This window comes from Merops nubicus, unplaced genomic scaffold (genome assembly GCF_000691845.1).
Source record: "Merops nubicus isolate BGI_N331 unplaced genomic scaffold, ASM69184v1 scaffold21909, whole genome shotgun sequence".
NCBI lineage: Eukaryota > Metazoa > Chordata > Aves > Coraciiformes > Meropidae > Merops > Merops nubicus.
Window position 1 is genome coordinate 505 of NW_008629238.1, and position 14,038 is coordinate 14,542.

General features: G+C 50.9%; 1 protein-coding gene across 1 annotated transcript; it reads left to right on the forward strand.

Moving 5' to 3' along the window:
* Positions 1 to 1,346: 1,346 nt before the first annotated feature.
* Positions 1,347 to 14,032, forward strand: FAM134A (family with sequence similarity 134, member A; the record flags this gene model as incomplete). Its single annotated transcript, XM_008946940.1, has 8 exons — positions 1,347 to 1,448; positions 6,406 to 6,436; positions 7,194 to 7,329; positions 8,603 to 8,687; positions 9,460 to 9,597; positions 10,805 to 10,899; positions 12,492 to 12,627; positions 13,377 to 14,032. Coding segments are annotated over exons 1-8 (1,341 nt in total), but the record flags the coding sequence as incomplete, so codon positions are not given.
* Between the last annotated feature and the right edge of the window lie 6 nt (positions 14,033 to 14,038).

Here is a 14,038-nt window from a genome sequence, read left to right on the forward strand (position 1 = left end):
CTTTGAAGTTAGTGGGGGCAGGGCTGGTAGACAATGATGGCTAAGGGACTGTGCCGAAAAAGGGTCAAGAAGAACAAAGGGTGCCCAGAATATGGGACAGCAGAGGGAGATTTAAGTATCATGGAGAAGGAGGAATTATTTACAGTCCCATGGAGGATTCACCCAGCATCCTTCAACAGCAAGCCATAAATGAGGCAGAATATGAGAAAATTCTTCCAGAGCTGATGCGTTAAGCTACAGAATTGTTGTCCCATGAGAGCGGGAAAAAATGTTGTTTAGGCCACTATAGGTCCTGTAAGCCCATGGGAAGTATGTGGCTTTAGTTCTGTGCTGCCCAGAGAAGCAGATCTCGCTTCCAAGTCCTCTGCTTCTGACCGTGGTTCAGCGGGAAGCACAGCCCTTCCCCACAACATGCGTTCTGGCTTCCATCGTTGCTGGGCGCGTTTGAGGGGAGTTATTGGCCAAATACTGGCTGAAGAGAAGCAAGGTAAAATAGCGGAGCAGCTCTTTCTGTTTGGAAAGGAGCATTCATTAAGGGGTAAGGGTGGATGCATTTTCCCTGCATTTGTTTCTGGAGTGACTTAAAACAGATCCTCTGAGCTGGAGGGAAGTGCTGATACTCTTGCTTGGAGGAAAGGAGGAATGCAGACAGACACTGCTGGCACAGGCGCTTCCCTGGGACCTTTGCTGCTCAGTCTGTGGGGAGATAAACTCGTTGGTGGTGGGATTGTGTGACTGTGCATGAGCAGCATTGTGTGAGCTGACATTTGGCCCAAGCCAATGTGTTGGTGACAGCCATGAAAGGTTTTACGATAGAGTCAAGTGAGCAGCTAAACCTTTTAAGCACTAGGCTCTGATTAAATGAGGAGAGGTTTGTGATGAAAGACCAACATCTAGAAGCAGGTGCAGGATGTGTTTTGGTGCTACCTGCAGGTAACACCGGACTTTGTAATGACAAACAGGGCGTAAGTTTCAGTAAACAGGCTGATTCTCAACTGGTCTTCTGCTAGGGCATGTTATCTAGAGCTTCCACCTTGAGGATTTGGTGGGACTTGTTCTCATTCAAGGGAGCATTAGCCTTGTTTTACAACTGAACGAGGAGCTGAGGAGCAGGGGCGATGAGTGCTGGGAGGTGGCAGGTTGTCAGCAGTGGTGGTGGGCAAAGGCGCCATCTGAGAAGGTTCTGGGGTGGGGGTGGGTCTCTGTGGAACACAGTGCTGCAGTGGCCAGTAGCAGTCAGATGTGTCTGCTCTGGTGTGCCCTGAGCCATATCCCTTTGCTCATTAAGACAAATAACGTGCTGCCTTTTTCCTGCCTAACAATTTCTCGTTTGATTTCTAGGTTGTTTTCCTCCACCTCCCTGAGACCCATCTTTCTTCTCAGCATGTCCCTTCTTGGCATCCTCTTGCTGGAGAGGTGGAAGCCCAGGTTCCTGTTTGATTTCTCAGGTATGTGGTGAGGAGCACTGTAGCTAGTGACATAGTTCTCGTGTTGGCCACTGCTGGGCTGTGGCCACGGCTGGTCCTTTCCTGACTGCCTCACCCATTGTGTAAGCCCTGCTCCTACTGTAACTGCAAGCTTTGATACCATTGCTGCCTCTTGCCTATTTATGTCAGAGTATTAGGATATATCCTAATACTTTTGGCACAGGGAGAATTGCTCATTTAGAGAGTGACTAAGGGGGCCCAGCTAGCTTGTCAGGGCAGCTGTGACAGGGCTGATGCAGTGGTTCTGCTATGTCCTTTCTCTCCAGCAAATGTCGTGGTGAAAAGATACTCCAGTCTGAGTATGCATGGCCAGCCGAGCCGGGGGAAGGCAGCAGGGGGGCTGAAGTGTACTGGTTTTACTCCAGCACAATGTGGCCTCGTGCCCTGAAAGCGGTGGAGCCGACGAGAGCCGCTTCTTGCGGCAGGGAGCAGAGCAGGTGATGAGCTCTGACGGCAGGGGCAGAGAGTGTATTGCACCTGAACGACATCTGGTCTCCAGCTAATCAGCGAGTCTGATCACTTGGCTTATCTTTCCCACTTATGGAAGGGTCTTTGCCAACATTAGACACAAAAGCAACGAGAGGAATGGCCTCATAACAGTGATAGGTGTGGATTGGCTGTTGTCTGCTTTGAGTGCGTCCTTCACTGGAATTTATTAAATGACTGAACCCAGATCTGCCTACTGCATCTACTGCTGCTGTTCAAAGGCAGCTCGGGGCCCTCCATCCCTGCCCCCTTACTCTAGGGAGGGTTTCTGAATGAAAGCCCCTCTATATGTGTGTTTGTAAGGTGCCCTGTATTTGACCTAGAAGGGTACTAACTTAAAGGGTGCTTTCACAGAAGTCCTGATAAGATTAGATATGTTTCAGCTGGAGTCTTGAAACTGTTTGCTTTGTGTGGTTCAGGTAACTAGGCAGCCAAACTGGACTGGCCAATTTAATTTCCTGCTTATTCATGTTGGAGTTTTAAGGGAACAGTTTAAAGCCAACCCAAAACATCTCACTTGAAACATGTCCAGAAATGCAAAATCCTGGTATCCAGTACAGAATAGTGTCATTGAGACAGGTGGAGGTAGAATCACTCCAGCAAGTACCAGGCCTGTAAAAGTTGTTTTCACATAAGGAATAGGAGATCCATACTGAAATCAGTTTCTATGATGCCGAACAGCAAGGAATAAAAAACCAAACCAAACCCTACCAAACAAACAAATGAACAAAAATAAAAATCAAAACACACCAGGGGTTAGGTTAATCCTGTGTCATCAGGTCTGCAAGAGTTTGGTGCACATCCTACCAAGCCGCTCCTCAGTGGTTTTCTTCCCCATATTTCACTCCTTGCTGCTTTTCTGCTGCTGACAACAAAGAACAGGGGTGTCTTTCTGGTATGCCTGTTTAGGTCATGGCCCTGATTTTGACATGGTCCGCTGGACCGTGTTTCCTCAGCCTCCGTGGGGAAGGAGTGGTGCTCTGCGTTCCTGAGGGGCCTCCTGTTGAACTGGCACTGCTGAATACTTAGGGGTTCTTGTGTGACTCGCTTCCCGCCGCAGCAGAGCTGCAGCTTTGTGGCTTTCCTCCTCAGTGCTTCCTGTGAGCCTTTCCAGGAGCTTTTGGAAGTAGGTCAGTACCACACCTTCAAGAGTCAGCACATGTATACACAAACCTCAGCTTCTGGCAGTTCTGTATGTCTCGGCTGACTGCTTACAGCGTCACTTGTGAAAGCATGCTAAAACTTCAGTGTGTACTTTGCAGTTACTTGTGTGCTGTGATCAGGGATGCACTAACAGCAGCAAGGTGCACAACCTTTTTAGGTCCTGTCAGAAGGGACTGCATATTTTCAGCTCCTAGGCAGGGTATTTTCTCTTTTGTAAGCACCTTTGTGTGGGGTTCCACTTAAATATTGTTAAGGACTTAGGAGGCACCTCCGCTTTCTGCTGAAGTGAGTATCAAGTAGGGATGATTTCTGTACCATTGTTTTGCAGGTGTGTTTTTTGTCAGTGTAGGAGAGTAACGTGTGGAAGAGCTTCAGCAGAGCCTGCCTTGCAGTTGAATGCTGGTACTCCTTAAAAAGGGCCCCTGCTTTCTAGCTAAAGTTCTCACATAGATGAAGAATGCCTCTTGAGGAAGCGTTGAAAACCTGTAAGAGCCAAGGAATCCATCAGCGATAATTTGTCAGTACCAGCATGTAACCTAAACTCTTGGGCAGCTGACTGGACTCCCAGAAGGGTCTGGTGTATGTCAAGTGGCTTTTATTAATCCACAATCCATGTGAAATGCCAACAGCAAGATTTCAGCCAGTTATTGATGATCTGAGGGCAGCTGTGGGTGTCCTGCTTGCTGGCTTTGTTGTACCTTTACTAGACACTGTTGCAGCAGAAGTTGGAATTAGCCTTACCAAAGTGAATGTGTCCTGTCAGAAATGCTCTAAGTTTTTTGTGGTTGGGCTGTTCCTCCACCTGGTGTAAGTTCCCAGCACTTTGGGATGAATGGCAGCAAGCTACTCTACTACAGGAAGCAAGACAGTGTTGATTTTTAAGACAGCTTGTGTTTTGCCAATTAGCTGAAGTCACATGAACACTCAACAGCCTGCTGAAATTTCTGCAGCTTCTTGAAGTGTCTGAAACCTTCAGAAGCAGCTCAGGAGAATTGTTTCACTCCCTCTGCTGGCGTATTTTGGATGGCTTGGATTTCTGCAGCCAGTCGGGGAGGAGCGGGGTTCCTGTGCCATCCCATTTTCTCTTTTGCTGGCACATCTGTCCCTCAGAGAACAGTGAGCAAGCATCCCAGCACCTCGTTTGGTAGCTGGCACAACCAGTATGGCCAGTCGTCACGCACGGGCCAGTGCCACATGTAATTTATTTGGTGATTCAGTGCAGGTAATAGATGAGGCTCGGCGATGCAGCGGGATTTCCGCGTGCTGGGATTAAGCAGCGTTAGAATCCTGAGCACAACAACCAAGTCCAGCAATGGCGGGCGTGAGGGAGCAGCGGCCGCCCCGCGGGCCGGAGCCGTGTCCCCAGCATCCACCGCGCACCCCAGGCTCCCTTCATGAGCGGGCTTCCCAGCTCCCCGGGCACCGTGTCGAGCTGGCGTGGGCAGCCCGGCCCGAGAGCGGTTGACTCCTCTTGTCAGGCCCGATTACTGGAAATCTGGGTCACGCTCTCAAAGAATTGCCTCCTCCCCTGGGCGGATGGCCTCCCGCTCTGCTGCGCCGACTGCTGCAGTGCCTGCAGCAGGAGGAGCAGTCTGACACGCTTGTCCCAGCATCCTGTGTTTTGGGAGAATGATGGCGAGGCTGCCTACAAGCAGTCGCTCTCTTTGGCAGCTTGAAGTGTAGTCTGAAGTCCCGCTGGGTGATGGCAGTGACGGGTGTTCGCCTCCTCTGTGTGTCTCCATGAGGGAGTCGCAGAACCACAGAATGATAGGGGTTGGAAGGGACCTCTGGAGATCACCTAGTCCAATCCCCCTGCCAAAGCAGGTTCACCTAGGTCAGGTTACACAGGAATGCATCCGGGAGGGTTTTGGAAGTCCCTAGAGAAGGAGACTCGCCTCTCTGGGCAGCCTCTTCCAGTGCTCCGTCAACCAAGCAGCAGAGTCATTGCTGCTCTTGGACTTTGCATCTGGCTGATGACTCTAGGGAGGATTCAAACCCCTTTTTGCTCACGTTGCCTTTTTTAGCCCAATTCTAACAGTTAGCCTGGACTTGAAATGTAAATGCCCTTCCTTTCTTTTAGTCCTGTTTATGTGGTAACATGCAATGTAGGGGTTATGGTCCCACTGATTTTTAGATGGGCCACATTTGCTGTTGGCCAGATGGCATCAGAGATGTATGTGTCCCTACCAGCTTTAGGACATTATGCTGACAGGTAGAGGAGGGCAGATCTCAAAGGGACTTTATGGAGTGATCAGAGGTTGTTAAACACAGAAGACTTATAAGGACTTATGTTGCTGCAAGAGCTTTGGTTGAGCTCTGGACCTCCTCAGACACTAGTCAGCTAGGCAGGATAACCAAATTCATGCGCAGCCACGCTCATGAGTTCAAGTTGTCATAGAAATATTTGGGGCTTTTTTCCCTCTGTGTATCTAAAGGCAGAGCATAATCATACATGACCAAAACACGGCTCCTCCCTTCAGAACTGCACGGAGGGAGTAAGTCCCTGTTTGATCAGCACTGGATTAAGTGCAGAGAGGAATGGGAGAACCTTGCTTTTATCCAGACTGCCAGACCTTAGGAGTGTAGTTACACCTCTGCCTGGAACAAAGAGCTGTCAGGGGACAAAAAAGAGCCCTAAAATGCAATAATTAAACACAAGACTGCTACATGTTGCTTAGTTCCATGGGGGAGGGTAGCGCCGGCAGGGAGGTCTCTGGCATGTGTGCACAGTGTCCTGCCAGGGACTGTGGTCTGGGCTGCTCAGTGGGAGAGGCAGCTCAGGCCAGCGAGTGCCACGCTGAGCTCCGAGGCGGGAGCTGGAGCTTTGCCCAGCTCAGGGACCCTGCTAGCAGCCCTCTGCGAACAACGAGGGCTAGGGGCTGCCCTGGGGATGGCACTGCCCAGACACGTGGGGTGTCGCGGCAAGCTGTGCGATCGATCCCTGCCACGCGGAGCCCACGCGTTAGCAGCAGGGTGCGCCTCAGGCCTGAGTGTCGTGCCGTGTGTTCATCAGCGCAGGGCGTGAGCTGTGCTGGGGCACCCCAACACCAGGCTCTGGCTCCTCCCAGTCTTCAGGCATGCTTCCTTGAAGCCTGCATACCTCAGGTTCCAAGCTAGTGACTCCTGCTTGTGAGAGAGCGCAAAGGAAGTCCCCGGGGTGCATCCCTAGCTAAAGATGGTGCATCTCTAGCTCTGCTCTATTCAAGTGGTGAAAATGCTGGGTTGTGCTTTTCACTTGGCTGACTAATCTGCTGTGTTTTCTCTACAGCACAGCCATCCGAGGAGCCAGGAGGGGAGAGGTAAGCTCGCTGATGTGTTCCGTGGTGAGAGGGGAGAGTGTGGAAGCCTTAATTTAGTGTGGTGATCTCACCTGCCATTTTGCTGTTGTCAATAGACTGCATGGCTCCTGCTGTGAAACACTGGTAGCAGCTTTTGGTAGCACTGGGAGCTGCTTATCAGCTCAGGAGCCACAGTCTGAGAGTCTGGGGAAAGCTAGTGTTCTTTCAGTAGCAATAAAGCTCAAGTGCTGCTGATGTGAGGAACTCTCAGGTTTCTTCCCTGTATCTATCCTGGTCTATTTTAAGAATCCTCCAGACAGAAGGAAATCCCCGAGACTGGCTTTTGCAGGCCATACATGCTGTCTGTGGTGGCATAGCTTGCATCCTGTGCTTGGCCATGGTTATGGGTCTGAGCACCACATGGTGGCTGCCTTGAATGCCGTGCCAGAGGTGGCCATGTAACTAGTTCTACCTCCAGAGCTTGTGTCTGTGTGGCTTTGAGTAAATGCTTTGCATCTTGGGCCTGTGGCATGGGGATGCTGTGGTGTGGTGGCTGCTGCTGCTGCTTGTCTCGTGTCTCTTGGCTCTCTTCTTGATTAAAGGAAGAAAGGATCTTCAAGTCAAGTGTCTTCCATAGTTCAGTTGAAGATGCAGTCAGTTTTTGCCAGTCAAGTCTCTTGTAGAGATCTCTGCTTCCCAGTGCAGCTGTTCCCCCCCCCGCCCCTTGACAAAACAGACCATGTTCAAAGATTGTCTTCTTACTCTTGTCTGTCTCTAGTGAGGGGGTGACTACAGGGGCACAACCTCACCTGCTCAGTGTGCCTGAGCTGTGCCACTGTCTGGCAGAGAGCTGGGTCACCTTCAGGCTGTACCTGCAGGAAGTGCTACAGTACAAGAGGCAAAATCCTGCCAAGGTAAGCTGGAGATACCTACTCTTCTGTGCAAGGGCTTTTCTTTCCATTACTAGTGGCTTAGGAGATGGAAGAACGTAAAGTTAGTATTTTTTTATTTGCTGTCCCTGTTTATTAACACTTGCTGCTCGTTCATTCCTTTCAGACTCTGCCATGGGGAGCATAAAAAATGAGTAGCAGGTTTCAGTATTTGAAAACTGGAGCTGAACTTAACCCCTTCTGTGAATGGCTAGCTATACTTGGTTTTATTTCTTAGCATGCAAAGGAAGCTCTGAGATTATGAGTGGTGAGAAAAAAGGGAAGCCTACAGTCTTTGCCCCTTTCACAAGCTCCATTCTTAAGCTGGTCCTACCTATTTTGCTAGTCCAAATGCAGCAGGATTTCTGAGTGCATGGAAGCTTATCATTAACCATGTTCTGATGGCTGTGACATGTTGTTTGGAGTTTGTAGACAGGACTTGCCTTAGCATCACCAAAAACAGGACAGACCAGCCACTGGGACTGTGTCAGGCTGTGCCAAAAGGACTGGGTTCCTGTCACTGCAGATTCCTCCTCTTCTGTTACAACACTGTCCCAGCTACGGGGAGTAGACCAGGACAGATATGTCCAAGAAGCATGAATTCCTTAGGAGCAAAGCCCTTAAAGGGCCCGAGCTTTTGTAGACCTTTTCCACTATGAATGAAGCTCCTCATTGATGGATTTAGTCAGTATCTGAAGCCCTGCCCTGGCTTGCAGGGTGTGTGCTTTCACTTCTCCTCCTCCCAAGAAGAATGTGGGACAGGTTATCAGGCCTGCACCATTATACTTGCATTTTTTTCCAGAGGAGGAAGGTCCTGGCCTGGTGGGAGCGTGGGTTCTGCGAATGCTTCTGCCAGCTGATTTGTGGTCTAGCAGCAGCTCAGCATTTGGTGACTCTGGTACAGCTTCTGTCTCGGTCGGGACAGGACGGGCTTCTCTGAAGGTGCTGAGCTCTGCAGGAGAGATGTACTTTAAAACGGCAGCTTGCAATACCCCATCATAGCCTCAGGGAACTTAATTTAATTCATAAAGAACCATCCAGTAGAGTTTGGATTGGTGCTGCTGGGGCGCTGGGTTCCCGTGGTCTTCCTGCGCTTGAACCTCTACTGCTCACAGCTTGACGGGACCGAGCTGAGCTGCCGCGGTACCGACTGCGTTAGGAGCAGCCCTCACTTCGCTCTAACTGGGTTCCCTGCACGAGTTGCATAGAGGTACCTCTGCCTCTTGTCACTTCTGTTTGTTCCTCTCTCTTCCTTCAGTTCTGCATGAGTGTCTGTTCAGGCTGCCTGATTCTGGCTGTAGTTGGACACTATGTTCCAGGCATAATGATCTCCTACATCATTTGTGAGTATAAGCAGCTCTGTTGTCTGACTTGGCAGAAACGTGACCTCACTGTGCTGTTGATAGGCTGGCAGAAGCGGATTTGTGGTTTTCTCGAGGGGATCTGTGCGAGGCAGTGAATCCAGAGAGGCAACGCTGGGGGCAGCCTGGCTGCCGGTGGGTGCAGTGCAGCTGCAGGTCAGGAGGGGCAGCGGGTGCTGAACTAGCGCTGTCCTCTGCCCACGGCCAAGGCTGGGCTGCTGAGGCGCCGGGGGAGCAGAGGCTTACAGTCTCTCTGTCCCTAGCGTGGGCAAATCTGTATCGAGAGAACTGTTCAAGAAGCTGCATGTATTTAGTAAATAAGACCTTTTTTGCTGCATCATGAGTCCCTGCTAACTCTGAAGACTGTTCAGGTGGTCTGCTGCCAGCACATCTATGTAACAGTTTTATGCTGCTACTCTTATAAGTGTTTTGGTGATTTTTTTAGATTTAATAACTGCATTTCAGGGCCTCTGCTGCGTGTTGGGGCTGGGATGCAGTGGCTGAAGAGGAGGGCTTATGCTTCACCTTAAGACAAAGCTGTATCCTAACAGAGATCTGTTAGGAAAAGCTGGTTAATCAAGCAGCTTTAGAATGAATAAGAATAGTAAGCACGAGGTTTTTAGGCAAGAGGCAGGTGGAAAAGCAATTGCTGTTCAACAGCACTTCCCCTGGTGCAGTTTCTCACTGGTGCCCTGTGAAGGGCTGGTTTGTGCTTGGTGCTGTCACTCACACTCCCTGCATCTTGTGTTTGCAGTGCTCAGCATTCTGCTCTGGCCTCTGGTGGTCTACCATGAGCTGATCCAGAGGATGTACACGCGTTTGGAGCCTGTCCTGATGAAGCTGGACTACAGCATGAAGGCAGAGACGCTGCACCACAAGCATGAGAAGAAGAGTAAGGACCCACCTTCTCTCTCACTTTTCCTGGTGCCATACTCCCAGGGTGGAGCTGTAGCAAAGGGACAATGGGAGAGCATGTGTGCCAACACTGTGTGGTGAAAGCTGCAGCCAAGCAGGGGAAAAATAACTGATACTGGAGGGTTGTTGAGAGAGCAATTGGGCAGGTGATCCTTGGAACAGCAAATGAGAGCAACGGATTACAGGTATCTCTGGAAACTTTGGGCTTCTGCAAAGCCTGTGCAGTTTCACAGAGTAGTAAAAATAGAGGGAAAGTGATGTATAAAGGCATAAAATTAGGAGTTAGAGTGCATTCTCCATAAGTTTGTAGACAACACCAAGCTGGGTGGAATTGTTGATCTTCTTGATGGTAGGGAGGCTCTACAGAGGGACCTGAACAGGCTGGATCAGTGGGCCGATGCCAGCTGGTGCACTTGGATCATGACAACCCCAGGCAATGCTACAGGCTTGGGGATGAGTGGCTGGAAAGCTGCCCAGCAGAAAAGGACCTGGGGATGTTGATTGAAAGCCGGCTGAAGATGAGTCAGCAGTGTGCTGAGGTGGCCAAGAAGCCAACAGCATCCTGGCTTGTGTCAGGAATAGTGTGGCCTGCAGGACTAGAGCAGTGATCGTCCCCTTGTACTCAGCGCTGGTGAGGCCACACTTCAAATACTTTGTTCAGTTTTGGACACTCACTACAAGAAGGACATTGAGGTGCTGGAGTACGTCCAAAGAAGGGCAGCAAAGCTGGTGGAGGGTCTGGAGCACAAGTGTTCCGAGGAGCAGCTGAAGGAACTGGGGTTGTTCCATCTGGAGAAAAAGAGGCTCAGGGGAGACCTTCTCGCTCTTTACAACTTCTGAAAGGAGGTTGTAGTGAGGTGGGGGTCGATCTCTTCTCACAAGTAACAAGTGATGGGGCAAGAGGAAGTGGCCTCAAATTTTTCCAGGGGAAGTTTAGATTAGAAAGGGTTCTCAAGCACAGGCTGAACAGGCTGCCCAGGGAAGTGGTTGAATCACCATCCTTGGACATGTTTAAAAGTCGTGTAGCTATATGGTGCTTGGGGACATGGTGTAAGCAGTGGCCTTGGTAGAGTTAAGTTAATGGTTGGACTCAATGATCTTAAGGGTCCTTTTCAATCTAGACAGTTCTGATTCTATGAAAATTCCTTCAGTCTCCTGAAAAGCCTTTCTTCTCTTCCTCGCAGAGCGACAGGGGAAGAGTGAGCCTGCAGCAGGTGATGAGCCAACAGCAGAGACCGAGAGTGAGAGTGAGGCAGAACTGTCGGGCTTCTCCCCAGTGGTAAGAGCACAAAAGGCTGAGCAGGAACCCATCCCTCTCATCTGGTCTGTAGCACCTTGAGAGTTGAGGGGTGGTCTGAGTACAGCTGCACTTGTAACACAGCAGGGCAACAAGTCACTTTGCAGGATCCCAAGGGAAGGATGGTATTTGTTTGATGAAGGTGTTCTGCCAATGACTAGGCCTAACAAGAACGATACAACTGGCAGAAAGACGAACCAATAAGTGGAATGTATTGAGAACAAAAAGTCATGCCATGAATGATCGCTGGGTGTATAAACAAGTCAATTAATCCGCAAACAATCGACTTTACCCCCAACGACCCCAGGAAAGATGTAATTCGACTAACAATAGGTGGTATAAACAGAGAGGCAAGGTTTCCCATAGTTGGCAAGGGAGACAGCCAGATCACAAGGTTAAACAAATAGGATAAAGGTGCCCACATGGCAACTCTCACCCGTCTAGCCTGCGTTCGCAAAGGTCTGAACTGACTGGGGCCCAGTTTCAGGGAGAGCCAGGAGGTCTTTCCTGAAGCATGAAGCTCTGTGAAGTGCATCCACTTCACAGGCAGACACTCCTCCCTTCCTGCAAGTGGTCCCAGCTTTTATCCCCAAGCAGGATGCCTGACCTTTGGTTACTCAGTGTGGGACCCCTGAGGCTCATTTCCCTTATGGCTCTCCCTGCAGGGCTGGCCACACCCTGGAGGGAAGCTAAAAGGCAAACTCACCACCTCTTTATGAAGGGCTGTGGGAGTCACCCATATGTCAACCTTAATTTGGGGCTTGGGGTTCAAACCCCAGTATTTCAGAAGGTCATTGTCTCCAAACTGAGTATTGAGAATCCCATGCCACAGGGCTGGTGACATAGTAGCAGGGCAAGGTGAGCTGTGCTCCAGCCTCTTGCTGACCTGCAGAATTGCTTTGATGGTACCAGTTCCTGCTCAGAGAACAGGAGTGTCTCCTAAAGAAATAAACTCTTCTGGTGTAATGTGCAGACTCCTCACGACTGGAAAAGGCAGATGAGCAGCACTGGTGCCTCTTACACATTTCCCTGCTCTCAGTCAGGCTGGGTGGGACCTTTCTATATGTGCAGCACAGAAACGGACCAGGTGACTTCCTTTACAGAGCTCTGGGCGTGTAGCTGGGCTGTGAGGTTGGAAGCACCAGCTTCCGAAGGAATGCAGATACTTAAAGCATTGCTGTTTGTAGAAGGCTTCGGTGGGCCCAGCGTGAAAGCGGAAGGGGGTGTTCTGCTCCTTGGTGATCCCAGGAAAGGAAGAAGGATCAAAACCTTCTGACACTCTACAAGCTGATCCCATCTTGCACTGGTTCTTTCAAGTTCTTCACTGAGGGCAGGCAAAGCTTCATGTAGTCAATTATTGCAGGAAAGCCAGTGCACTGAAACTGTCTTTCCCTGGCAAGTGCCTCCTAAAGTGCGAGGAGCACTTTGCCCCTCTTTGCTTTCATACTGTCCCTGTGCAGAGTTTCTCCAGCAAAGGACTTCTGCCTGGAAGCTCTAGTTTGTGTGGAAGTGCCCATAGGCAGCGCTGGTAGCCAGATACCAGGAGTTTGTCCCTTTGCCTTCATCCTATGCAGGTGGATGTGAAGAAGACTGCCCTGGCACTGTCAATCACAGATTCCGAACTCTCTGATGAGGAGGCTTCCATCTTGGAGAGTGGGGGCTTCTCTGTCTCAAGGGCTACCACACCACAGCTGACAGACGTTTCTGAAGGTACGTGGCGGAACGCTTCACTGCCTTCCTGACCCCGAGTGTTTTGTCCCAGAACAACTGTCCCTCCAAACACAGGGAGAGAACCCAGCTAATTTGCAGGGGAAAGAGCCCTGAAAGGAGGAAGTGGCCATAGCAGTGCAGCATGCCCTGGCTTCTTGTCTAATCGTGACTTGGTCCTGAGTGAACATCTGCCTCTGACTACTGTCCCACAAGGCAGTGCTCTCTTGTGACTCCAGCAAGGGAGCAGGGTTGTCCCCGGAGTCCCACAGAGCTAATTGCATGGTATAGTCACACGCCCATATATGATGATGGGTGAAACAGGTCAGACACCTCACTCTGTCAGACTTCCAAGCTTGGAGAAAGACTGGTTAGTGGTGAGGAACGCAGAGGTGACTGCTCAGATGTGGTCACTTGAGTGTCTGGGCAGGAACTGGCAGGTGACATGCCACAAGCACAATTTCCATGACCCTGTGGGTTTTAACAGAGGGCTGTAAACACTGAATGTGAGCTGGAGAAGGAAGTCCTCTCTGAATGCAAAGCACATAATGCAGGGTGAGAAAAGGGACACTCCACATGAGTTGTGCCACTGGGAGAAGGAAGTAACTTCAAACTCCTTCTTGCTGTGCTCCTGGAGCTGGGAGGATGCCCAAAAGTGAGCCCTGGTGTGTCAGCAGAAGGAGGTGGGTGGGAGGTGTCAGGGCCCTGGGTCAAGGTGAGGGGACCTGAGCCTTAATGCCAGTGCCTTTCAGACCTGGATCAGCAGAGCCTGCACAGCGAGCCGGAGGAGTCGTTTTCCAAGGACCTGGCAGAGTTTCCCTCCGTGGAAGAATATCATTCCAGAGACATGGGACCACAGAGCGATGAAGACGCGTTTGGTGTGCCTCTGGGTCCTGAGCTTGCCCACGCTGCCCGTGAGCTGGACTCGGCAGAGAAGGAGGCCGCAGACTCTGAGCTCTCCATCCTTCGCCTAGCATCTCCTCTCCATTTTGTAAATACGCACTTCAACGGGAGCGGGCAAGTGGCAGGAGGCGGCACAGAGCCAAAGACTGTCCCTGCCCCAGGCCTGGGCATGTGCATCGGCACGCTGAGTGAGGAGATCGTCACCACCGCCATTACCACAGCGGTGCAGAACACTCTCTCTGCCCTGCTGCAGTCCTCGGAGGCCAGCGAGGGGCCCTCCCTCTCCGAGTTCCTCCCCACCGAGCCCGAGGAGAAACTGAGCTTCCAAGCACAGCTGTCAGAGAGCGAAGCAGTGGAGGCAGAGACAGCAGCTTCACCAGAGGATGAGGAGGAAGCAGATGACTTTGAGCTACTGGATCAGGGGGAGCTGGAGCAAATGGATGCAGAGCTGGGGCTCAGAGAGGAGCGGGAGGCGCAAGAGTCTCCTGCCGCTCCGGCTCCCCCCTCTCCC